At 39.4% G+C, this 26,219-nt stretch overlaps 2 protein-coding genes across 3 annotated transcripts in view; one reads left to right on the top strand and one right to left on the bottom strand.

The window, feature by feature from the left end:
- VIL1 (villin 1) overlaps positions 1–4,252 on the top strand; it is a 23,764-nt gene extending 19,512 nt beyond the window's left edge. Inside the window, exon 20 of the mRNA XM_004674294.2 lies at positions 4,052–4,252. Coding sequence (XP_004674351.1) covers positions 4,052–4,165 — 114 coding nt within the window. The 3' untranslated portion in view covers positions 4,166–4,252. The remainder of the gene's footprint in view (positions 1–4,051) is intronic.
- Positions 4,253–4,894: 642 nt separating this feature from the next.
- Positions 4,895–26,219, bottom strand: part of USP37 (ubiquitin specific peptidase 37) — a 73,607-nt gene continuing 52,282 nt past the window's right edge. For both annotated transcript variants that reach the window (XM_012728584.1, XM_012728585.1), the window contains 8 exons: positions 23,438–23,582; positions 22,316–22,571; positions 18,557–18,723; positions 15,103–15,163; positions 14,471–14,586; positions 10,473–10,542; positions 9,978–10,116; positions 4,895–9,478 (listed from right to left, as the gene is read on the bottom strand). In XM_012728584.1, the coding sequence (XP_012584038.1) occupies positions 9,391–9,478; positions 9,978–10,116; positions 10,473–10,542; positions 14,471–14,586; positions 15,103–15,163; positions 18,557–18,723; positions 22,316–22,571; positions 23,438–23,582 (1,042 nt within the window). In that variant the 3' untranslated portion in view covers positions 4,895–9,390. The remainder of the gene's footprint in view (positions 9,479–9,977; positions 10,117–10,472; positions 10,543–14,470; positions 14,587–15,102; positions 15,164–18,556; positions 18,724–22,315; positions 22,572–23,437; positions 23,583–26,219) is intronic.

Here is a 26,219-nt window from a genome sequence, read left to right as displayed (position 1 = left end):
AGCTTCTCAGTGCTGTGCTTTAACCCGCTGCGCTACCAGGGAGGGCCAAGAGCTAGGGAATTTTGACTGAGTTTATTCTCTGGATTTCCTAACTTCTCTGTAATTCTGTTGTACCTTCTGCTGCCTTCTCTTAGCAAAATCTACTCCTACAAAACTTGGTACATTTACAGTAGAATATAAAAGACCTGAGGGTTAGCATGTTATCTTTAACCAGGAACAAACTTTTGTGCATCAGAGAGACAAAGTACTACAATGGTAAAATTCCTGAAGTCAACTGTAAGCACAAAAATATACTTTGCAGGGAAAGATAAGGTCTTTGCTAACCTCTAAAATCACCAAAAAGGGGGGGTCAGTGTGATGTCATGTACTGGTATCAGATGACTTTCTCGACCACGGGAATAGTCAAACATGCCTGGCCTGAGTGCCACAGAGCACATATAAAGCAGACCACGGCTTTCTCTTTCAGTAGGGTCAGGTGGCCAGTCTGCTAACTTGATCTGAAGCAACGTCTGGCCCAGGATGGTGAGCCCTCCCAAGGGTGGGGTGGGGGAGCTGTTGCCTAGGACAGCAGCTGTCTTGTAATGCAGACTCGCTTCTGCCGCTCATCTGCTCCTGTGAGCCAGACTGACAGACCCACTAGCTGTGGTTTGCTACTTCATAAATGAGCAGACACCTTATTTCCAATAACCTTTCATACTGGAGGTTCCCCCCATAAAAGCATTAAAAAGAACAAAATTTGGTCTTTGAGAACTCTCTCCCATCTTAGAGGGAAACTAAGGTCTGCAAAGAGAAGCTACTCTGTAATGAAGCTAAGCCAAACGTTCCTGCTTATTTCTGGGCTAGTGTTTAGCTTCATCCTGACCATCACATACTGCCTGCTTGCTAGCTCCTCAACCTACCTCATACTGTTGCTGTCCTTTTCATTATGTTCCAAATTCAGGGACTGAATCTCAAGGCTTCAGGATCCCACCTACTCCTTTCATCTCTTTCCTGGTCCTCAGGAAGCTTCCACTTTAGCTCTGCCCTTTTTACTTAAAAAAAAAAAAAAATTATTTATGCATATAAGAACTGGGGTGCAGGCCAGAGGTGCAGGGGGTGAGAGGACACACCAGAAAGTGGGGAGCAGAAAAGAAGGATCTGCTGAAATACATTATTGAGGGGAGCAGTAGGTGAGACAGGAGAGGTCTGCTGCGCCATGTGGGTCAGCTCCAGGCTGGGGACTGAATTCAGGCCATGGTGGTGCTAGTATTGTGACTCAACCGCCAGGCCACCAGGGAGGCCCTTAGATTCTTCAATGATCTGTGTCTTTATTTCTTTTATTGTGGTTGCAGTGTATGTTCTTGTGGGACTGCTAAGGGCTCAATGCCAAGTAGGGAGGGTGGGCAGGGTCTTCCGACCACTCTGGTTGCTCCTAAAATGGAAGGGAGCCAGTGGGGTGATGGGTCTGACTGACGCAATAGCAAGTGTTTGATCCACCAGAGAGAGGCGGATGTGGGCAAGGGTGAGGCCAGTTATCAGAGGGCAGGACTTCAGAGTTCAAGAACAAGAATAATGGAGACAGAAGTCCACTGGGATGGGCAGTCCCTGCTATCTGGCCTGGAGGTCAGAGTCCAGTTTTGTCCCAGCTCAGGAGCCAGCCTGGTTGGGCCAGAGAAAGCCCCTGAAGCCACCTGCAGACCCAGGACACAGCAGTCATGGCTGTGGGGGGCCGTGAGGGGGAGGGGTGCTACAACAGACCTGAGGTAGGCAGTTTTTCCCCACTCATTGATCCTCAAGCCACTCATATTTACAGTCTGCTCCTAAAACAAGGTGCTTGGGTGCCCAGTCTGGGAGAGGAGGGAGGGTTTCCAGAAGCCTGCGGCGAGAATGCCCAGAGACGGGAGGCAAATCTAAAAGACAGGCTAGAGACCTGGCATCAGATCGCCGGGGCTTGAAATCCATCCACAGCTGTTTACCAAGCAGCTGTCCCAGGCTGCGTGTGGGAACCAACATGTTCTCGCAGCTCCATGCAGCAAAGCAGTCCTGTGGGGAAGGAGCCCAATGCTTTCACCCTGACCCCTCCCAGTGCCTGGGGTAGCAGAGATGTGGACACTGATAGCAAATTAAGTTGGGGGTTCCTATTTGAGTGTGCCTTAAACAGTCACCATCATATCCTGTTAGAGCTGGGAGCAAAGGCCCTTTCAGTCAATCCTCACCTTATGTCTGAAGAAACTCAAGGCACAGTTGTGATTACAGGTCGAGTGAAATGGTAGAATTTTGCCATCTAATCTTCGAGGACATTTGTAGGATGAGAGAAGCTGGTACAAGTCATTTACCCAAATCCTTTGTTTTCCACTCAAGGCTAGGGAATTTTTTTTAAAGATTCATTTATTTATGCATACAGAACTGGGGTATAGGCCAGAGGTGCAGGGGCGGCGAGAGGCTTCACCAGAGACAGAGTGGGGAGCAGAACAGGCAGATCGATGAAGTACAATGCTGAGGGGAGCAGCGGGCGGGTCAGGAGAGGTCTGCCACGCCATGTGGTCACCTCCGGGGCAGGCGGGAATCAAACTCATGCGGAAGTGGCTTTAGCTTCTCAGTGCTGTGCTTTAACCCGCTGCGCTACCAGGGAGGGCCAAGAGCTAGGGAATTTTGACTGAGTTTATTCTCTGGATTTCCTAACTTCTCTGTAATTCTGTTGTACCTTCTGCTGCCTTCTCTTAGCAAAATCTACTCCTACAAAACTTGGTACATTTACAGTAGAATATAAAAGACCTGAGGGTTAGCATGTTATCTTTAACCAGGAACAAACTTTTGTGCATCAGAGAGACAAAGTACTACAATGGTAAAATTCCTGAAGTCAACTGTAAGCACAAAAATATACTTTGCAGGGAAAGATAAGGTCTTTGCTAACCTCTAAAATCACCAAAAAGGGGGGGTCAGTGTGATGTCATGTACTGGTATCAGATGACTTTCTCGACCACGGGAATAGTCAAACATGCCTGGCCTGAGTGCCACAGAGCACATATAAAGCAGACCACGGCTTTCTCTTTCAGTAGGGTCAGGTGGCCAGTCTGCTAACTTGATCTGAAGCAACGTCTGGCCCAGGATGGTGAGCCCTCCCAAGGGTGGGGTGGGGGAGCTGTTGCCTAGGACAGCAGCTGTCTTGTAATGCAGACTCGCTTCTGCCGCTCATCTGCTCCTGTGAGCCAGACTGACAGACCCACTAGCTGTGGTTTGCTACTTCATAAATGAGCAGACACCTTATTTCCAATAACCTTTCATACTGGAGGTTCCCCCCATAAAAGCATTAAAAAGAACAAAATTTGGTCTTTGAGAACTCTCTCCCATCTTAGAGGGAAACTAAGGTCTGCAAAGAGAAGCTACTCTGTAATGAAGCTAAGCCAAACGTTCCTGCTTATTTCTGGGCTAGTGTTTAGCTTCATCCTGACCATCACATACTGCCTGCTTGCTAGCTCCTCAACCTACCTCATACTGTTGCTGTCCTTTTCATTATGTTCCAAATTCAGGGACTGAATCTCAAGGCTTCAGGATCCCACCTACTCCTTTCATCTCTTTCCTGGTCCTCAGGAAGCTTCCACTTTAGCTCTGCCCTTTTTACTTAAAAAAAAAAAAAAATTATTTATGCATATAAGAACTGGGGTGCAGGCCAGAGGTGCAGGGGGTGAGAGGACACACCAGAAAGTGGGGAGCAGAAAAGAAGGATCTGCTGAAATACATTATTGAGGGGAGCAGTAGGTGAGACAGGAGAGGTCTGCTGGCCATGTGGGCCACCTCCCTGGCCGGGGATCGACCTGGTGCTGCAGTGAATGTGAAACACTTAGTAATGCTGCACTTTAAACCCATTGCACCCCCAGGGAGGGTCCTCTGCCTTTTTTTTTTTTTTTTCCAAAAGATTTATTTATTTATGCATACAAGAACTGGGGTGCAAGCCAGATGTGGGAGGTGAGAAGATTCACCAGAGACAGAGTTAGGTTTCCTTTGATTTACCACATCCATGTGACTCCAATAGGAAAGAATGTGACCCTTCCTTCTGGTCCCTTCCTTCTAGGCTCACCTGTCCACTGAGGATTTCACCAAGGCCTTGGGCATGACTCCAGATGCTTTCTATGCTTTGCCTCAGTGGAAGCAACAAAACCTCAAGAAAGAAAAAGGACTATTTTGAGAAGCAAATTGCTGTGGTTGCAAAGCAACACCCTGTTCTGCTTGCAGTTTTTTTCTTAATTGTTAATTGAAGTAAAATTTTAGTTGTGAGCAGCAGCCCATGGCCCCATCAGCCTTCAAGAAGGTGGCAGTGTCTCCATCCTGTTTTACCCCCTTAAAAGGGCAGCCCACCACTCCACGAGACAAGTTCTGAGTGCCCTCCTAGGCTCTTCCTATCATGCTGATATCTGCCTGTCACACGCGTGCCAAAGTGTTTACAGGTTTACAGCCCTTCCAGAGTATTGGCTTTTCTCCTTTTTACTTATTCTTTCCTCACTGCCTCACTCAGGGTTAGTTAAGTTAAAGGGGACTCCTTTGAAAGGGAACTGAATAGCCCAGGTGGCTCCCTTACGAGATTTCACCATGCTAATCAGTTCCCAGAAAGGGAAACACACCCGCTGGGTCTAGGCTTTAGTATGAACCCCACAGACTGTCTCACCCCTTTTCAGATACTCTAGAGGCAAAGGCAGGGGTTAGGCTGATTAACAGTTCCTTATCCAGAAGTTCGGCAAAACTTCACAGGCTGCTTGGTTGAGAACGCGTGTTGATCTGCCACTCCATTTCCTGTAAGATGCAACAGTGTGGCACAGAAATTCAAGTCAGAGGTGAACAGAAGGCGATTTCCAAAACCTGAACAACTGGTTAGGCTGCAAGAATATGTCTTTTTCAGAAATAACAAGTGGAACCAACACAAGGTTAATAAAGGCTTTAATTTCACACACAAAAAAACCTCTATGCATAATTTAAAAAGGAAACAAAAACAAGAAAAAACCGCAAGGGTACAGAGGAACAGTTCTGCTAAAACACAGATAATGTGCCGCTCCATACAAAACAACATGAGGAATCAGAATCAAAAATCACTTTGAACACAAAGAGAATCACCTCACAAAAAATATGGCCAAAGCTGCCAGCAAACTTGGTAGTGGCTCAACTAGGCAAAGCATAGGAACCTCACTTCTGCATTTCCTCTCTGTAAGCATAAACAAACTATTGATAGGCAGAGGGCAGAGAAGTGGGGAACGGGAGGAAAGTCTCAGAGGGTTCAAGCAGTCTGTCTCTTTCCACTCCCTCTGTTCTGACACAGACCAGCTCAGTAGACAGGTTGTCTTTGTTTCGGCATTTGACCTCACACGTGGGTCCTGGGCCAGACCTCACCCACTCTGTTTTCTTACCCAGTGGACATGTCCATTATTTGGAACCTCTGTCTCTGTAAGTCCAATGTTACTAAAACTGGCACACTTTTTATCAAAACTTAAAAACAGTCATAGCACACATGGAAAAGAAGATTTACTAGTTGTGAATAAATATGATACAATGAAAGAGACCGCCTGAAGTCTAGTAATCAAAGCATGCTAACACGGAATTGATGATTGTGGTGAGACAGTCAAAGAATGTCACCAAACCCTCTAGGCCTAACAAAACTAGCTTTCCAGTAATTATTTCTTTTTGGATGTTAGTAGACATACCAGCAGAGACCAGTTAGAAGTTACACATTGGGTGGTAGAGGGCACAAGTCTGTTTAATTTCTACACACATGTGTGAGAAAGCATTACTCAGTGTAAAGCAGGAATGGGAGACTTTTGGGGGACACTTTTATTTTTATGTGATTGCATCTGATATTAGTTTGTTGGTTTTTCTGAGAGTCCCTGTATGTATAAAAAAGCGACACATTTGGAAATACACCTTTGCTTCCCTGACTTAAAAGACCATCTAAAGGGGTTAATCAAATCAAATAGGGTGGGGAGGGATTAAAATGCTGGATGACTAGGAGTATCCACTGTATTCATTTTAGAGAACAAAGAGAAGAATAGTATTTCTATTTGTTTTAATATCTCTTTTCAATAGATCACAAATTAGTTTACAAACTACCTTTTTTCTGTTCTCAAATGCCCTCTCCTCCACCATATTCTCTCTATATTCTTAATAGCTATATATGAAACACTACCAATAATCTCTTTAGTTTCAGGTGTTTCCAGATAATGTTCACTATACAACTATATCTGTAGCTGTACATGAGTAGAGCTGTATTTATACAGTTACATAATGGTAACTGCAGTGTGGAATAATAGTAAATTCATAACCTCACTTGTTGCGGTTTTAATTCCTAAAGCTTCTAGAAGAATTTTACACTTGATCAAGGAGAGAAATAAATGTGTAACCTAGTATTTGCTTTCCAGAGTTAATTAGCTGACCTGTAAGTATCACCATATAAGTCTTAAGATGTAAACACATTTACATTGTTACTGAGCCATCAAGTTAGGCCTGAAATTCACAGACCATGGCAAGTAAACAAATAGCTTTTGGAATCAAAAATATAAATAGAACAATTCATGGATATTCTTTTTATTCTACCTGGTTGAAATGAAACTTGAGTGCGCACACACGTGTATTTCCTACAAGTTTATCTTCTCATAGGCCCAAGTTACAGTCATGGCAACTAACGTGAAAATAGCTTCTGGCTACATGCAACTTTCCATTTCTCCGTATTATTAGACAATAATCATTGAGCTTGAGCTTCAGTTTAGTTCTGCTTTTCCCAAATTTCTAATTAAGATCAACATGTACAGAACTAAGTGCTGTCAAGTTCCAATTCAGTCCATTTAAAGTAATACAAACACATTTGGTAATTTCTAGTTAGTAACTGTGAGGCTGCCTGGGACTGAAGCACTCTGTTCGCACCTGTCTTGTCCCTTCCTTGCCCCAACATGCCAAATACCCCGCCCCCGATTCTGAGCAAACCGATCGTACCTCGCATAAAAAATAATATATTATCTACTTACACATTTTAAATACATACAGTCAACTCCAAGAAACATCAACATGCTCCAGCTGAAATTTCCATCTGTTGCCACTAACCCTTCACTATAAATAAAATGAGAAGTTTACTACAGTGAAAGGGATAACAGTAAAGGAGTAAAGCTGGATAAGGTGGCTGACCAGGTCACAGCAATGGTCAGATATTACGTAAAATCAAGCCCCAATTTTTTGACTATATGAACTGTGAAAAAAGCTCATCTGCTCCAGTAGCCTATTTTCTCACTAATAAGGCTTGCCCAAGACACGAAGATCAATCAGAAAAGGTTCCTGAGCCAAGTGCACCTCTAAATCATCTACATATGCAAGTTATAAAAAACAAGTCAAATGAGGCACTCTAGGCTTACGGCATTTCTATTTTTCTTTATGCCCTAGTGCAGTCCTCACTTCAAATCCCCACTCTCCACACACAGGTGGTACAGGTAGTAAAGAAAAGCGAATGTGACTTTCAAATTAGTCCCACTCATTTTTAACAGTGCCATTCAAATACAGACACAGAGAACAAACAGTTAAAGAATTTGATCATTCATTTATGAGAAAAGCACTTGTTTCCAAGCAAAAAAGAGATTCTCTTTGTAGAAAACAAAATTTAGAAATCTACTTTTTAAAACAAGTATTTTCCGCTGCTCTATTCTACTCCTGCATACCCTGCCACCACACCATTTCAGAATGTTTACTACAATAAAGTGTAGGTAGATGATAAGAGGAGGTAAAGTTTTTATCAGTAGTTAAGCAAAAGTGATAGTAGTTCAAAGATCCAAACCTTTAGAGCAAGTTACTATGTGGGAACATATCCTAGTTTCAAGAGTGGACCTCTGTTAAGGCAAACTTTCAGAAAAGATGCTATACCTTCTGTGATGATGTACTAAAGTACATTTCAAAGTATGTTTTCTTCTCTTGAAAACTTGATGTGGTTTTGTCCTTAGCTCAGTACTGAAATCGCCTTGTTTATAAAAAAAAAAAAAAAAACAAAACACCCATGAACAAAAATACTGTTTATATTTTGCTATACTTAACTGTGAGATTCTAATGATTCCTGGGCTCCAAATTTTGTGGACAGAATTCTCCCCTCAAACTCATTCTTTACATGGTTTTTCAAGCTGCTTAACCAAGTTGTTATGTCAGCTGAGTGACTAATGTAGCACTTAATGCTGTACCCCAGCCTCAATTCAAAGCACCTAAAAAATAAGATAAATATATTATGCACCTTTGTTATTTGTTAACTTTTTGGAATTGTGGTATGAATCACATTTGTAATTCCCACCCTGTTTAATGATAAAGTCAGAGAGCCAATGGTGAAATGTTCAACCTTTATCCCATAGCTCATGTACTTAATTTCACACCTGTGATAGGGCCTTCAGCAACATGGTGGTCCAGAGCTGCAGTTTTAACACAAGAATACTGCTCTTATCCTCTCTATGCTCGAGAGACAGTGATGCTAACATTCCTCACCCCTAAGTGTCATGGGGAGTCCCAATTGGATAATTATATTCCTAGCAAGAGTTCTGGTGGCAATCTGTTAAGGTAATGCTTATTCCATGGAAGAATGATATAAGAGAAAATAGAAGATTCTACCTTTACCACCATAACAATATAGTTGACATATAATGAAGAGACCGTATGAAGGAATCTCTTTAAAAAAAAAAAATGCAAAGGGTAAAAAGAACACCAAATGAGGGAGCACAACACATTCCAAAGCACCGACAACCCATTTCTTGGGACTGCATGTAAACAGCAAAAGCGTTACAAATCCATGAAATAATTTTTAAAAAAAAGCTCAAGTTAGGTGGCAGAAATGCTCCTCCTTTGCAATGAGGAGAAACTGTTATTAGTGTAACATGGAGAGCAGGCTTTCCAGTGAACTTTACTAGTAAGTAACACATATGCAAGATTACAGACTTGAGTCAAACTATTCCAGGAAAATAAAAGCCGAATGCCAACTGATATGTATATCTTTACACATTTCTCAGGTGAATGGACCTTTGACAACTTCACTTCTCCAAACTGCTGTGCTATTAATTTTGAGCTGGTGGCTCATTCTAACTCCAAGGTTCCATTCATTCCACATACAGGTGTGTGTGTAAATATGTACACACATAATTATATATATCTACAACATGTATTCCTAAGACAGAAGGAAGTGCCACTCTTGTAGGAGAAAAAGAGGATAATCAGCTACAGATGTGAGACCAAATTTCCATAAACAATTAGCATGGAGCATTCCACATAATTGCAATTTCGTCTTTTGGTTTGGCCCTGAGCTGTATGTTGCTCCCGCATCAAGTAGAGTTCCAAATTCTCCTTGGGCAGAGGAAGGGTGAGTGGGTGGCAACAGACTACACAGTACATACTGCCAACCCAGGAGTTTGTTTCTCACAAGGCCTGACGAGTAGTCTTCCCCGATTCCATGCTAAGTGTCTGAGCGTTCTTTTCTGTTTCAAGCAGTTCATCAAAGATCTCCCTTAAAATAAGACAAACAGAAAATAAAATAGGAGAGTCAGTGCAGAAAAGACAATGGATGAGAGTGAAGTGACAGCAATAAAGGCTGCTTACTACCAGTAAGTGCCTAAATTTTATTAAACAAACAACTCACTGGATCACCATCTTAATCCTTAGTGCTGGTTTTTAAGAAAACTAAGAAAGGACTGGCAATAGCTAGCTACTATAGTTCCCATTCATTTAAATCAGATCTTTTGGTTAATCATATTGGCAATATCAAAAAGGTTTGATAGGGCAGCTTCTATCAGAAAAATTTTATATCTGGATGCTAATGTGTGACAAGTGTTTAATGCTAAATTAAGAGAGAGAATATTCTGGACTCATAGTATGAGAGGAGCCCTAAGCAAAGATAATAAAAACGAAAAACTGTCTACCAGTTAAGTGATGGGAACATTTATCTTAAAGGAAGAAGGAGGAGTTTGGATTTTTAGTTCCTGCTTTGGAATTGGCAAGTTTCTTACTTGTGCATATAAAAGAAGATGTAGCCACTCCGATCCCGGTCACTTTGCACAGAAGCCTCTTGGACTTTAGATACCTCCAGGTCATTATAAGTAAACCACGCCTGCTTCTTAATATCGTACACATCACTAATGTAATGCCCTGAAATAAACAGTTTAAAAATGCTTTTTCAAGAACATACTGAATTTTCCTGAAACAGAAGTTTCAGAGAGATAAAGAGACAGTCACCTTTTCTACCACCTTATCCCCAGCAAGCACATACAGCTTGCTAGAATATAACATACTGTGAAACTTTCTGAGAAATATATTTTGTTCAGGGAAATTTTGATACTTTATGAAAAGAGAAATCAAAATAGCTGCACCTGTTAATACAACTCACATTTAATATGATCAAATAAAATATTTCAATGTTTTTCTTCACGAATTCTACTTATCTGTCATAAGGTTGGCAGAGCAACGTAACAGGGAACAAATGCTGAGTCATGATGTCCACTTACCTGAAGAAGAAGTGCTACCAATGTGACTGACGACACTGATGAGCCGATACGAATGAGGAAGATTTCCTGTCTGGAAAAAAGAAGTGGGCCTGACTGTTAACTCTTCAGCCACATAAAAACAAAACACTAAATTCGCATTTATTAATAGAGCTGACATGGTTAAGCTTCAGTGTGTATAAAACAAAACTCAAAAAAAAAAAAAAATCCATTGGCTGATACTGTTCATACCCATGGAACCCAAGAATTCTACTCCCAACTAAGAACTCATCATTTATTTATTTACACATACAAGAACTGGGGTACAGGGCAGAGATGCAGGGGTTGAGGGGATTCACCAGAGACAGACTGGGGAGTAGGACAGGCAGATCGAGTGAAGTACACTGCTGAGGGGAGCAGCGGGTGGGTCAGGAGGTCTGCTGTGCCATATGGGTCCCTGGGTCCCCTTCTCCCCCCCTTGCCAGGATTTGAACTCATGTTGCAGTGGCTGCAGACAACCTCACAATGCTGTGCTTTAACCCGCTGTGTCACCAGGGAGGGCCCCTAAGAACTTACTCTAAGAAAATGATTTAAAACAAGAGTATATGTATAGCACTATCTATAATAATGAAAAGCTGGCACTAACAATAACTGCAACAATGGTGTAACGACTAGAGGTATACTAACTCAATACAGTATCACCCAATTATTTAAAAAACATTTTATGAGTCACTGCATTAATGTGTTTTTCATACCCACATGAATGCACATTAATAGCCACATAGCTTTGCAGAAGTATGTACTGAGGTTAGACAACTGGAAAATAGAATGGGAAAAATGAAGAGTGCTGCGGAAAGGGTTATGGGTGAACATACATGGAAGTATGTTTAAATATGCATTAAAATATTGTTAGAAAATTAAAGCAAAACTGAAGAGTGGTATCATGCACTACAGCTAGCACTGTAAGATCAAATTTTTGGAAGAAATATAGATATGGAAACCAGAAACTAGTAAAACATTCATAAACTTTGATGTTATATTTCTGGGTATTTACTTAAAGAAGAAAATCCTTAATACAGAAAACATTACAATCGTACAGAATTCCTCAGTGTATTATTTATCTTAGTGAAGAAGTAGAAGCAAGTTAAATTCTAAATGTTAGTTAAAAATTAAGTGATAGTGGGCCCTCCCTGGTGGCGCAGCGGGTTAAAGCACAGCACTAAGAAGCTGAAGCCACTTCCACATGAGTTCGATCCCCGCCTGCCCTGGAGGAGATCCACATGGCGTGGCAGACCTCTCCTGACCCGCCCGCTGCTCCCCTCAGCAGTGTACTTCATCGATCTGCCTGTTCTGCTCCCCGCTCTGTCTCTGGTGAATCCTCTCACCCTCCACATCTCTGGCCTTACCGCAGTTCCATATGAATAAATAAATAAATCTTTAAAAAAAAATTAAGTGATAGTATTAGTGTAGTGAAAGCCTAGATAATTAAAATATAGAAAATTTGGAATACAGGTAGGTAAAGCAATTATTTAAGGAAAAAGAAGTATAAACAAAGATTCAAATGTGTTCTAGTTAACTTATTCAATAGTTATTCAATAGTTCGCCTCTTACAAACTATGTAACACAATTTTGAAATAGCAAACATCCTATATTAACATTTCAAGTTGCAAACTGGTAAACAGACAAGGTCCTTCTCAAAAGGAGGTGTTAGAGCTGGGGCAAAAACGCCAGAAGAGTTGTATTTGGCAATGGAGGCTGACCCTCCTTTGTGTTAAAGGAGTGACGTGGCTCCTCCTAGGCCCTTAGTTGCTTACTTTTACTTCCTTGACTTTCCTGTTGTCAAAGGATTGTCTCAGCAGGGCTATGCTAGCTCAGGAGGTTAGGTGAGCAGTACTGGGTTTAGGGCTTTTGTTGCATTCTGTTCTGGAAAGCCAGGTTTTCTGTAATTCTTTTACTTCAGCAGTCAACAATGCCTCTTTTACTATCATTCCAAGACATTAGCATAATCAAAGCCCTGTCCTATAAGGGGCAATGCCAGACTGTCCTGTCATTCTGCTGGGCCCATCCCAAGCAGCCAGTGAGAAGGGCGCTTTCCCACAACCAGTGTGACACTCTCTCTCATGTTTTTGCAGTCTCCAAGCCAAGATGTGTGAGAATTTTAAATAATACACAGCCACATCTTAAAAGCCAGGAAGTAATATGTTCACAAAGCACTTTTCCAAGTTCTTATCCAAATACCCTGATCTCCCAACTCCACATTTTTTTTTTAAAAAGATTTATTTATGTATACAAGAACTAGGGAACACACCAGAGGTGTTGGGGAGTGAGAGGCTTCACCAGAGACAGAGTGGGGAGCAGAACAGGCAGACTGTCTGAAATATACTGCTGAGGGGAGTAGACGGCGGGGTCAGGAGGTATCTGCCACATCATATGGTTCACCTCCCTGGTTGGGAATTGATCTAATGCACTGGCTGTGGATAACTTCACAGTGCTGTGTTTTAACTTGTTAAGCCACAGGGAGTGGGGGTGGGGTAGCGTGGGGGGGGGGCGCAACTCCACACCTTAAATCAACTATATGCCCTTATATATAAAGCAAAACCAGCCAAAATAAAGACCTTTCCCCCTTTCAAACTAGTGAACTCAAGGACTGCTTTACAGCGTAGGGGAAATGTGGGGTCTCTGTGGTCAACAGGAACTTGGCAACAAATACGTCTCCTCACATTCATAGGCAGGTTAGAGGAACCTGCCAGCTTAGATCCATCTTTATGCTGAGAAGAGTCTGGTGCATGGGAGGATTTTGGTTTGTTACAAGGGAAATTCCTAGTGTGAGGAAAAATACTTGACATGTGAAATTTAAGCTTCTGAAAACTCTCTTGTTCTGTCTGACCCAAATTTTCCTATTTCACTTTATAGGACTGAAACAAAGAAACCAGTTCTTAAGTGACATGTGCCTTAAACTTGCTGGCATCCTTCAAAAGCTTTTCTTAAGAGACCAAAATTCTGGGGCTTCCCTGGTGGTCTAGGGTTTAAGTCTCTGTGCTATCACAGCTACAGCCTGAGTTCAATTCCTGGCCAGGGAGCTGACCCACATATGGCACAGCAGGTCTTTCCCGTCTCACCAGTTACGTCTCCCACTATCAGTGTATTTGAGTAAATCCACCTGTTCTCTGTCAGTCTCTGATGAATCCTCTCCCTACAACTGTGGCCTACACCCCAATCCTTCTATGCAAAAAAAAAAAAAAAAATCTCATTTTTGTTTTTAAATAATGCCTGCCCTGCGCCCCAATGGTTAACGGCAAGACTCCTTTTTCTTCTTGGTCATGAGGTACATGCAGTTTCATGAACTTGATCATAGAACACTTCAGCTGAAGCTCTTTATCTCTGCACCTCTTCAATCACTGGCCTTGCCATTGCAATACATAGTGCACTATGGCAGTGAGTCCTGGAACTTCTCCAACTCATTGGTCATTGGGCCTGGGTTTGAGCTGGAGGCACAGCACCAGTCAAAGTACTAATGCACCTGCTGCATGGACACTTGGCTGTCTTCACGACAGCTGGCTCCACAGTGGGATATGAGACCCTACACCTTCAAGATATTCTGGCTCCAGACCATTTAGTCTGTTCTACACTGGGAGACAGATGCTACAACTCATTGGCGCCCAGACAAACTCCTTTGCATTGGTCATTAATTCTTTTTCATTGAGTAAAAACCAGTTAGTTTTGGTGTTTATATTTTGAAAGAAAGGTAATTATACATACATAGGGTTTTTGAGAGCCCTGTTGCTCAACTGTTACCTACATGTAATGAAGTAGTTGAGATGGATGTTTTTGTTTCATTTTATTTTGAACTGGAAGTGTAAGAAACAAGAAGCAAAACATCAGAGAAAGTAAAGATTTTTTGATGGCCGTCGAAGGGCAGAAATGACCTGCAATGGACACTGACAGTAAGGCTTTGAAGGCAAAGAGCAGGAGTAACACGAACAATCTGGACAGTTCAGCTAAGGATGTAAAATGTCACCTACTTCAGCATTTCTTTTTAGTTCCTCAGCTTCAGCTTCTGTGTACTCCATATCTAAAATATCCTCATTTCCAGAGTCTTCATCAGAACCCAATGAATCCAGAAAAGAGTTGTTAAACTCTGAAGAAAACAAAGACAGTCATGTTAAAGCTCTTGGAATACAAATAAAAGCAGCTTGATACATATTTTACCATCCTAAGAAAACAAAACATTATTGATAGGGTTCCAATATACCCACTTTGGGGAATAACAATTCAGGTAACAGGCATCTGGAAAAGGAACATTCCTTATTCTTTTTAACTGTACTTATATGAAAGGGGGTAGAACTCTCATTAGAAATAAATAAACCAACCCTCCCTGTTGGCCCAATGGGTTAAAGCACAGCACTATGAAGCTATCCACAGCCACTGCAGCACAACTTCAATCTCCAGCTAAGGAGGTGACCCACATGTGGCACAACAGACCTTTCCTGTTTCACCTGCTGCTCACCTCAGCAGTGTATTTCAGTAATCAGCCTATTTTGCTCCCCAGTCTGTCTCTGGTGAATCCTCTCACCTCCCACACTTCTGGTCTATACCCCAGTTCTTCTACACATAAATAAAAATTAAATAAAAGTGATTAAGATAAGCTTCACACCTTGAAGACTTAACTCTGTAGCTCTTTTGAGGTCATCATCTTCTTTCTGTTCCCAAGCCTCCTAAAGGGATGAAAATGAAACTAAGATTATTTAAGAGGTACTGATCAAACTTATTTATTGAGGATAAATAATGTTTTCCAAACGCTTATGGACATTTGAAAGATGATCTCCTAGGGGTTGTGTAGATATTTCCCCAACTTGTCCTAAAATACAACCTTGAGGGTTGTAGGTTGGCTTATCAATCAAATGCCATTCAATATGACATTGTAATTCCTCGTCATCCTTTATGTATGAAGATACACAGTATGTATGTAGTAGATACACAGTAGGTACTTAGCAAATTGCTCTTTCCTTTCCCAACTGACAGCTTTGCTAACTTCCACGGTACAAATCCTTTCACTTCAGCCAATTTTAAGCTATGGATATAATGCTTAATGCAGAGCTGGCTCTCCCAAGCTGATAGTTAGCTGGTTCACACTACTAAGTCGATGACAGCAGGATAAACAGTATTACTCATATAATTATGTCATTCTTGTTAAAGAGAACAAATCATATAGCAGATGCTTACTAAATACTAAATTACTTCTAGTCTCAACTAGATGACTAATTATAAAAAGGAATGGGGAAATGTTCACTATGAAATTTTCTCCTTCTCATTTTCAGGTAAAAGATAATTTACAAACAATGCATGAGCAAGGAAATTCAGAATTGTTTTTCTTAACCTACACAGGTTTTTAAACGTATTAAAATAAAAAGAAACTTAGAACGAGCTATTCTGCAGTTTAGTCCTACAATACTACTCCACTCAAGAAAGTAACATGTGGGCCTGCTAATCCTAAGCGGCCCGCTGGGCCATCGTCCTGTTACCTGCTGCATTCCTATACAAGCTCAGAACTGCCCTGCAGAAACCAGCTGCTCAGTCACAGGAGCCAAACCTTACAAGGTGCCTTTCAAATCATTAAGTAGGAAGCTTGATCACTCTGGGGGTGGGGGGTGAGGAGGGCTGATGAGGGATGTATTACTCCCAACACATCACGGGTAAGACCAGGAGCACCTGGAGGCGCTGAAGACCAATGCATGACAAGGGACCCAGGGGCTGATAAATGGAACACCGTGTTGATAAGATTTAAACCCTGACTGGGGACTCAATTACAATAGTGAGTCTTCACACAGATGAGAAGCACCTGGAGTGCAGACTCACAATCCCTCATACTATGGATGACAGTCCCACCCTTTCTTTTCCTTTTCCCTACTTCCGCCTATAGCTGATACTGTGTGATTATTTGATCAATGACAAGGCCAGGATCTTGCTCTTCAGCAGCATCCTGCATTATGTAGCCTGCTCCACCCACTCCCAATTTTATCAGTGTGGCCTTGCACAACATCACAATAGTAACAGAGATACTTTTTAAGAAGAAATGATTACTTTAAATAACCAAGTATATAAAGTCTATACTGAAATCAGACTGAGACTCCCTTTTAGTTATTAATAGAATTATGCAGGTATATAAAATTAAGTTTCATTTTATAATCCTATTTCTACCATCTAAGTGAGACTTTTAATTGGGTAAGCTGACAAGACATAGGATATAAGCCTTTGTCTATGAAAAAGAGGGGTGATACAATTATTTTTTTCTTGCACTATAAAGAACTACTGTTCTGGGATCCTCCCTGGTGTTGTAATGGGTTAAAGTGCAGCACTATGAAGCCTGCTGCAGCCACTTCAGAACAAGTTCGATCCCCGACCAGAGAGTGATAGACCTCTCCTGACCTGCCTGCTGCTCCCCTCAGCAGTGTACTCATCAGTCTGCCTGTTCTGTTCCCCAGCTCTGTCTCTGGTGAATGTTCTCACTGACCCTGCATCTATGGCTTGTGCCCTAGTTCTGTATGAATAACTAAATCTTTAAAATAATCTTAAAATCTTACTTTATATAAAAAGTAAGATTTCTAAAACAAGTGATTGCAATATAACTATAAAATTGTTTGTCAAGTATATTACCTTGGTGATAAAGACAGGTAGGGAGGTACTTCTTATAAGTAATAGAATAAGGAAGAGTTGGTTCTGAAATGGTTTTAAAGCAGTAATTTTTAACTTAGCTGTACTTTAAAATCACCTGGGAAGTTTTTCAAAAAACCCTTATTAGAAAAAAGAAAGAAATCTAAATGCCCAGACCACACCTTAGACCAACGACATTAGAATTTCTGGGGGCTTTTTTTCTAAAGATTTATTTATTTATGTACACAGAACTGGGGTACAGGCAGTGAGAGGATTCACCAGAGACAGAGTGGGGAGCAGAACAGGCAGACTGATGAAGTACACTGCTGAGGGGAGCAGAGGGTGGGTCAGGAGAGGTCTGCCACGCCATGTGGGTCACCTGAGGGATGGGGAGGGGAGCTGGAGATCAAACTCACACTGAAGCAGCTGTGGCTAGTTTGCAGTACTGCACTTTAACCCACTGTGCCACCAGAGAGGGCCATTATTTTCTAAAGATACAGTTAAGTCTAAGAATAAAAGAGCAGTTCTATACAGTTAAGGCTAAGAATAAAAGATCAGATTAATACTGTTCTCAAGGAATCATATTTCTTAATTTGATTCTGTGCAAACACTGAAATTGTACATTCATTCAAGGGAATCCCGGTAAATATTTATTACCAAATATTTACTGGATTGCATTGCATTGAATTAGAAACTTTAAGAATATTACTTTAGATACCTCATGTAACTGCAATAGTAAAAATCAGTATGTTTTGGCAAAAAGAACTAAAAACTGGAATAACAGTTACATAAAGAAAAGTGCAGCTGTTAGTCTGTGACTAATATCTGAAATTTCAGATGATATTCCTGAAATTTTATGTTCAAATAAATCATAGAAAGGATTAATATTGTAAGAAAATGCCCAAAACAAATACACCAGTGGTGCAATGGTTGTTTCTGTAGCTTACAAAAAAATAAAGGCAGACTAGAATCATCTTGCTTTAGCAATGATTGCCAAGTAATCAACAATACATTTTGTTGCATCTGGATTTTCAGTAATAGAAAAACTATCAATGTTTCTGTTTCAAATGCAAAACACAGGGCCTCCCTGGTGGGACAGGGGTTAAAAGACACAGCATCAAGCTATTGCCAGCCACTGCAAATGAGTCTGATCCCAGGCCAGGACCCAGACCCACATGGCAGAGCACACCTCTCTTGTCTTGCCTGCTTCTCTTGTCTTGCCTGCTGCTCCCGTCAGCAGTGTGTTTCAGTAGATCTGCGTGTTTTACCCCCCACTCTGTCCTACACCACGGTTCTCATATGCATAAATAAATAAATCTTTAAAAAAAAAGGGGGGGGGGCAAGGAAAAGCCCCAAACTCTACTTTTCTTTTTCACAGATGGATCAATGACTTGCTGTATCTTATTTCTTGGAAAAGATAGGTACAGAGGAAGATTTTATAACATAAAATCTCTTACTTGCTCCTGAAGGCTCTGAGCCAATGCCTGCTGAAGCTCTTGCTCTTCTCTTTCATGCTCCATATCATACTGCTGGAGCCAATCAACCTCTCCTTGAGATCCTTCTGGAGTTTTGTTTTCTTTATTCTCATCACAGTCTTTAGCAATCTCAGTAAAACTGGTGGAATCTGAAGAAGTAGAACATATCAAAACTGGGAAATCTTCAGTAAACTGAAATCTCTGGACTACAGTGACAACTATTGTCCAAAGAATAATTTATCCTACTCTCACCCATAAATTTCCCAGGACATACAATTTCATTTTACTGTATCTAGATAAGGATTTCTCAGCCTGGTCACAGGGGAGAGGATAATTTGTTGTTGGGAGGAGGGGGACTTTGTGCACTGCATTATGTTTAGCAACTTGCCTGCAACTGGGGCAGTGGCACTCCCTCCCCACAGATGTCACAGCTTTGTCGAATGTATACCCTTGGGACAAAAGTGTCTTTGGTTAAGAACCACTGATTTAAAGCAATGGTTCTGAAACTTAACCTCTCATCACACGCACACTATGGTTCAGGAAGGAAAAGAATAAATTCATACCACCAGTAGATCATAATGTCACATGACCAAGTAACAGGAACATAGTATTATTGTTTACAGTAAATGAAATAAGAATTAGGCTAGACAAAATTAACAATTATAAACCACAGAAACTGATGAGCTTGTTTTCATATTAGTAATCAAATAAGTAATAACAATCTAATTGTATATATTCTAAATCAAAAGAGCTGCAAAAGTATGTATCAGCAACACATATCACATGAGCTGCACAAATCTATGATAACCTTCTTTCTGCACCTTCTGAATCCCTAGACTATGGTTAGTTGGAATGAACAATATGGTCACCATTTTGCTTTGGCTATTTGCATTTTGAAAGCAAAAACATCCTTATAATTTTTAATACCCTCCCTGGCGGTGCAACAGGTCGAAGTGCAGCACTACAAAGCTAGCCAACGCCGCTTCACCCCAAGTTCAATCCCTGGCCAGAGAGGCGACCCACATGGTGTGGCAGACTTCTCTTGTCTCACCCACTGCCCTCTTCAGTCCGTTTGCCCATTCTGCTCCCCACTCTGTTTCTGGTGAATCCTCTAACCACTCCTGCACATGTGGCCGTACCCCAGTTCTATATGCATGAATAAATGAATCTTTAAAAAAAATAAAAAATAATTTTTAATACTGGCAATATAAGTCAAAAGTAATTCTTCTCTAATAAGACTTACACATATGCATCATACTTATAAAACTTTACCCAAGTAGAAAGTCTCATCTTAATAAGTTAAGGAAATTCTTATCAAAAGAAACTGTCCGATCAGTAAGAATTACCTTTAAATTCATTTTTTATGGATTCTTTAAATATCTGTATAAACTGTTAATCTAACACTGCATTTCACCCTTTTAAATGATAGCTACTTTTCTACAACACAGACTACTCTGAGGCTTATCGCATTTTGATTTTAGATTCTAAATGAGCAAAGAGTTTTAATTTTTCAACTGTACTGAAATACTAACAGGATATTTGTATTAAAACAAATTTTGAGTAATCAGTAAGAAACTTGGGTTAATTTAAGTTTAAAAACAATAGGATCTCAATTTAAAATACTTTCCGCAACTCCTAGAGAAACACCCACTTCCATAATCTAAAATTTACAAGACCCTGTCTGTCCCTTTGGCCTTAATTTACTGAACCAGCAATGGATATCTGAGTCAATCAATCAGGTTGCTTCTTCTGGTAATTTGGAACTAAGACAAAATTAACAATATTGAACATTTTGAGTGGAAGTTAGAATAAGAGCTGAGAGTGTCGTGTTAGGGTGTAAGATGAGTATTATTACTTTTGTTATCAAAATCTACTCATAAAAGAAACGTGACAGGTATCCTTTTTCTTAATAACTTTTGATACTCAATATACCACTGTATCTCAAACAATCCTGAAATTATGCTAACATTTAATTCACAGGATAGAAAACATATCAAGAAAGTTTGAGACACTAAATTCAATATATATGTGTATTCAGAGTAAGATTATACAATATACAAAAACTACTCAAGAATTATGAGAATAAATATGACCAGAAAATAATAATCTGCTTTTAAGGAATCTGCACACAAATCAAAGGGAAGCCATGTTCTCATTCTGAGTGCATTATCTGCTTCTTAGCAAACTCCAACAGCAGTCTGCTCCTTTCCTACATTCTTCATTTTAGCTGACACAGAACTTTTTAAAATAAGAGATCTGGGGGACACTTTTGACTTTTTCTTATTTATTCCTCATCTGACGATAAAAAATTATTTCCTAACTTCCTCTTAAATCCATCCACCATTTTTCTTCTCTAAAGTGGTACAGATGCTGATGGTGGTCAAGTTTAAGGTGGTTCTCAAACTTCAGCATGCATTAAAATCACTTGTAATAAAAACAGATTGTTGAGCCCAACATCCAAAATCTCTCATTTAGCGGGTCTGAGGTGGGATGAAGAACAGAATGAATTTCCAGCAAGTTCCCACATGATACTGATGGAACTTTCAGAACTACTGTGATTTTATCGTGATCACTGTAGGGTAGACAAAAAATTTTTTGGAATTAAGACTAGAAACTGAGAAACCAGGCTGTTGAAAGGGTTGTTTATGAGGACATGGAAGGTTCTCAGAAGGATGATGGCAGTGAGTGGAAGGTAAGACAAATAGGGGAAGGGATAATTGGTGTCAGAATCTGATGTCATGTACTTTATTTAATTTTTTAAAAATTTTATTTTAAAAATAGATTTATTGTTTATGCATACAAGAACATGGGTATAGGCCATAATTGGAGGGGGTGAGAAGATTCACCATACAGAGTGGGAAACAGAACAGGCAGATTGATTGAAACATACTGCTTAGGGGAGCAGCAGGTGGGTCAGGAGAGGTCTGCTCCTCCATGTGGGTAACCTTCCTTGCCAGGGATTGAACTCGCACTGCAGTGGCTGCGAATAGCTTCATAGTGCTGTGCTTTCACCTATGTGCCACCAGGGAAGACCCTGACATCATGCACTTTAAAGGACCAAAAGATTTTTGTAGTAGCAATGGAGTAGCAGTTGGAAATGTCAGTGGGTAATGAGGATATAGGAAAATGAAGAAATGTACAGATTTCTGATAACAGCAGGGAGAAAAGACAACCAAACTGACAAACACTTGCAAAGAAGAAAACTAATCTTTCTTTTGCTGTATGCCCATAGGGATATGGCACACTTTACCACTAGCCTTTGGAATACAACTCTCAATATTTACCTCTCGTTTTTTGAACAGTAAAAAATAAATAAATAGGGCCCTCCCTGGTGGCACAGCGGGTTAAAGCACAGCACAAAGAAGCTTAAGCCACTTCCACATGAGTTCGATCCCTGCTTGCCCTGGAGGAGATCCACATGGCGAGGCAGACCTCTCCTGACCCACCCGCTGCTCCTCTCAGCAGTGTACCTCGTCGATCTGCCTGTTCTGTACCCCGCTCTGTCTCTGGTGAATCCTCTCACCCTCCACATCTCTGGCCTATACCCCAGTTCTTTATGAATAAATAAATAAATCTTTAAAGTAAATAAGTAAATAGATAAATAAATAAAAGGCATAAAAAACAGCATTAGTTTTGTGATAGAGCTATATCACACCTACTGTCACTCAGAAACAACTGTCACTATAAAACTTGGGATATAGTTATACCTTGCTTTAAACATACTGCGTTCATCAAACCTACCCAGCTCTGTGATTGTTTTGGGCTTGTCAGTTTCCATAGGGTCTGGATTTTCAGGCATTTCTTGAATATCATCTTCTGCAAATCCAGTGTCTGGGCTGCTGGTCGGTTTGTCATCTTCTTCATGGCTCAGAGATGGTGAAGCTTCTCTCTTACTTATCTCTAAAACAGCCGCTAAAAGTTCTTCTTCGCTCATTCCATCAAATCCAGAGTTTTCCAATTCAGACTTATCAGGCTCTATTCTGCATGATTTTGAATCCTAAAGAAAAGTTACTTTTAGAGGAAACCGAAATGCCTACAAATATAGCAATCTTGAGTTTAAAGTGAAAGTTTATATCTAAAAAGCTACCTTTATTTGAAGCTTTGGTTATCTGACAAGTAATAACTAACATGTAAAGTCCACTGGTAAGTCTAATTAAAAAAAAAAAAATAGTAACTGTATAAGGATATGTGCTATTTTATTATAATAATGTTAAACATATTCTTTGTATGTATTTGGAATATAAAATACATAAAATAAAAAATTCAATCAAAACCAATTTCTCAGATAATTATGATGATATATTTTTCTTCTAGATATACATGAATTATATAATATTGTAAAGTATCTGTCATTATCACCTAACATGCCTCTTTTTAATTTTTTTCTTTTTTTAAATAAATGCTAAAAATAAAAGTCACTCTAAGATTATATTTAAAAGCTTCTTAATAACTTCATTTCTGGGAGGAATTCCTGACTTTCTGTCTTGTCAATATTCCTAATTCAACATGAATACATTATCTCCAGCTTTAAAGTAAGATGAAAAACAAGAACAAAAATGATAATTACTTTATGAAAAGAAAGCATCAAGATAGAAGATGAAGTACTTAGGTCTTTATACCCATTAAACCTTTAGATGACCTGGTTAGCCTGATGATGTAAAACCTTTACGATGGTTCCCCATATTCAAAATAAAACAAATAATTATTTGATAACTAAAATGTAAAAGAAATTCTAAAGATTAATAGGAGAAAGCAATTTATCTACAACTCTATTTAGTTTAATGATGGTTATAAAAGCCACTTATTTGAACAGCAGTGCTATATAAACCTTTGTAGATAATACTTTAATAAGAATGTACTTACTTTTTCCAGATCGTCTTGCTGCTGCTGTTCACTACCTGATATTTCACAATGTCTCTGGTTGAGGGTAAAAGAGCGTTTTGGCTCATCCTCACTGTCTGAATCAAGGCATAAAGTCAAGGAGTTCTTGGATTTGAAAGTGAAATTCCTGTAATTTAAGGGAAAAAAAAAACCTATACAAGTCTGATAAATAAACATTTCACCTTATTATTCTTTTAATGTTAAATACCAAAATAAAACAAAAGGCTTTTCCATTACAGAGAATGACTTAACAGAGAAAAAAAGATATATCAAAAGAGGTAAAGTTAAGCATTACCTTTGCCCCAATCCAAAAGAGTCATGCTTCGAAAATTAGATAACTCTTATGCCGCTATAGATCATTGATAACCAATCACTCTGTGCATTATTTCTTTTAATGGTCAACCCCAATTTTTTTTATTGTACTTATAAAGCAAGTATTTAACTAAATGCATGCAGACATAGCAATGAATGCCTCTGACAACAGAGTGCATGAGGATTGATTTTTGATCTTTTAAATTATGATCCATGCACTTTAAATTAACAGTAACATTCCACTTATCCAATTATATGTAGGTCAAACTTCTGGTAACCTCTACTTTCCAGGTCACAGGGATTCAAAAATAAGAAAAAAGACTTCTGGGGAAGTCAGCAGTTTCAAAGCCCATGCACTTTATTCCTTAGAAAGGGACTCTTTCCTTTTCTTACCCAGGAAATGGTGTATAAAATAATTTAGCAAGTTCATCAAGAAATGAGAGCTAAGAGATGAAAGAAAATAACCACAGAAAGGACAATAAAGAACTAGAAAATGATTTAGTGTAAATTGTTTTGTAAGAATTAAGAGCCGATTATTAAAAATATAGTAACTAACACTCATATGCTGAATCTAGTTACAATAGATTAAATTCAGTGCAATTTATTGAAGAATATAAGTAATTCTATAAAGTTATTGAGAATATGCCCTCTAAAATGGTTAACATTTTTAAAAGATTAATGGATGCTAACAAAGTAAGCTTTAGTTTAATAAAAATTAGTTTATGTGGAATATCAAATATTCTTCATTGATACCAGATAAGTAACGTGTTACTGTGTTGTCTTCTAAGTGAGCTGAAAACAAAGGAAAAAGGTGATAGAGGTCAAAGAGTACAAACTCTCTTTGATGGAAGTCAAAATAAATTCATATGCTATACTAGAAAAAAGTAAAATGGAAAAATGCAATTAATTTAAATGTGAAAATTGTAAATAAACAAATAGAATGATGGCACCAAGAAATACAAGGCCACAATGGAAATCAGGAGAACTGCACAGCAATGTAGATCAAAGAAAAGAGGCAAGTGGTCAGTGGCAAGCCCATAGTCTGTGGCTGATGGCAGTGAAGGTTATCACTGCACTCCAGGCTGAACATTTGAAGAGCCTCCTATTATGTGTTCAAGTGTTTTTAGTTAGTATGACTTAGAAATAGCCAATTAGCCATCTTAATTCCTCATTTCTGATTTCATGCTTACCGAGCAAAACTGAACATTGTTAATTTGTTTGTTCACATAATTATATACTTTGCTGAAGGATGACTCCTGCCTACTACTGTAGCAGGGTCAAATGTGAAAAAGGACATTGTAGAACTAATGGCATTTTGGTTTATAACTCAGCCTCTTTTAAGTTTGATCGGCATGACAGGTCTTCTAGGGCCTAATCAACCTTTACTGAACAACTCTCAAATTCTTATATATCAGTAGACCCTGGAGAACAGATGACCATGCCAAATATAATGATGCCCAATGAAACCATCTCTTTCTTGAAACTAGTGATCTGGTACATAAAGAGTGCATTCCATTAATAATTACTATATTCACAGAAGGCAGCTTGCCTGTAGCAATGAAAATTATTCATCCTGTAAATGCATCACTTGCTCACTTTCTAAGCAGCCAAGTGGTATTGCTCATTTGTATCTTGAGAACGGGCAAGAGTATTCATATCGGTACCATTTCAGATTTCTAGTCATGTTAGTCATCTTGTTTTAATTGCACTGAAAAATAATTAACAGGAGGAAAAGACAATAGCAGTTCCCAAAAGTCATTTTAGGTTATATAAGCCCCCCAAAAACCTTTAAACAACGTGTCTCTTTTCTAAGAGTGCTTTGATATGAAGTTTTTAGGAAAGCTAATTTTAAAAACAAATGACACCAAGTCATTTAGAATTATCAAATCAGGAACTGTGGCTCTAGTTAAATCAGTAGAGGTAAATTAAAAGTATTCTTCCCTCCTTGGATAAACTTTTGGTCTTAAGCAAAAAACACAAAACATTTATTGAATAGTTACATTCCAGTGTTGTGTTTGTTTTTCTGCCCCCTTTCTGAACAGCTCCAGTTCAGTCCCAGACCTGCTTGCAACAAGTGAAAAGATATTTTGGATTTCCATGCCTATCTTTGAGAAATGGCTTTATGCCAACAGGGCTTATTTTTACTCCTTAAAATTCATCAAATTCATCATCATCACTCAATTTCTAGAACTGTAGAATGAAAACAGTATAACAGATGATTCGACAGGTTTTTAAAACAAAGTTTTGAAGGGATCATTTGAAGTTATGTCACTGTTAAAAATTTGTTAATCCTAGGTTATAGTTTGAAACAGACAATGGGAAATTCAAAAAATATGGTAATATAGAGCAGTTATCATGCAAAAGAGAAACAATAAAGAAAAGGAGGGAACAAACTTGAAAATTAGGGTAAGCCAAATTCTTAAAAATATAGATCTTGGGTACACAGGGAATA

The sequence above is a fragment of the Condylura cristata genome, unplaced genomic scaffold (assembly GCF_000260355.1).
Source record: "Condylura cristata isolate star-nosed mole 26May11 unplaced genomic scaffold, ConCri1.0 scaffold00002, whole genome shotgun sequence".
In the NCBI taxonomy this organism is placed as follows: Eukaryota; Metazoa; Chordata; class Mammalia; order Eulipotyphla; family Talpidae; genus Condylura; species Condylura cristata.
Note: the sequence above shows the minus strand (reverse complement) of the source record. Positions and strands in the feature narration are given on the sequence as shown.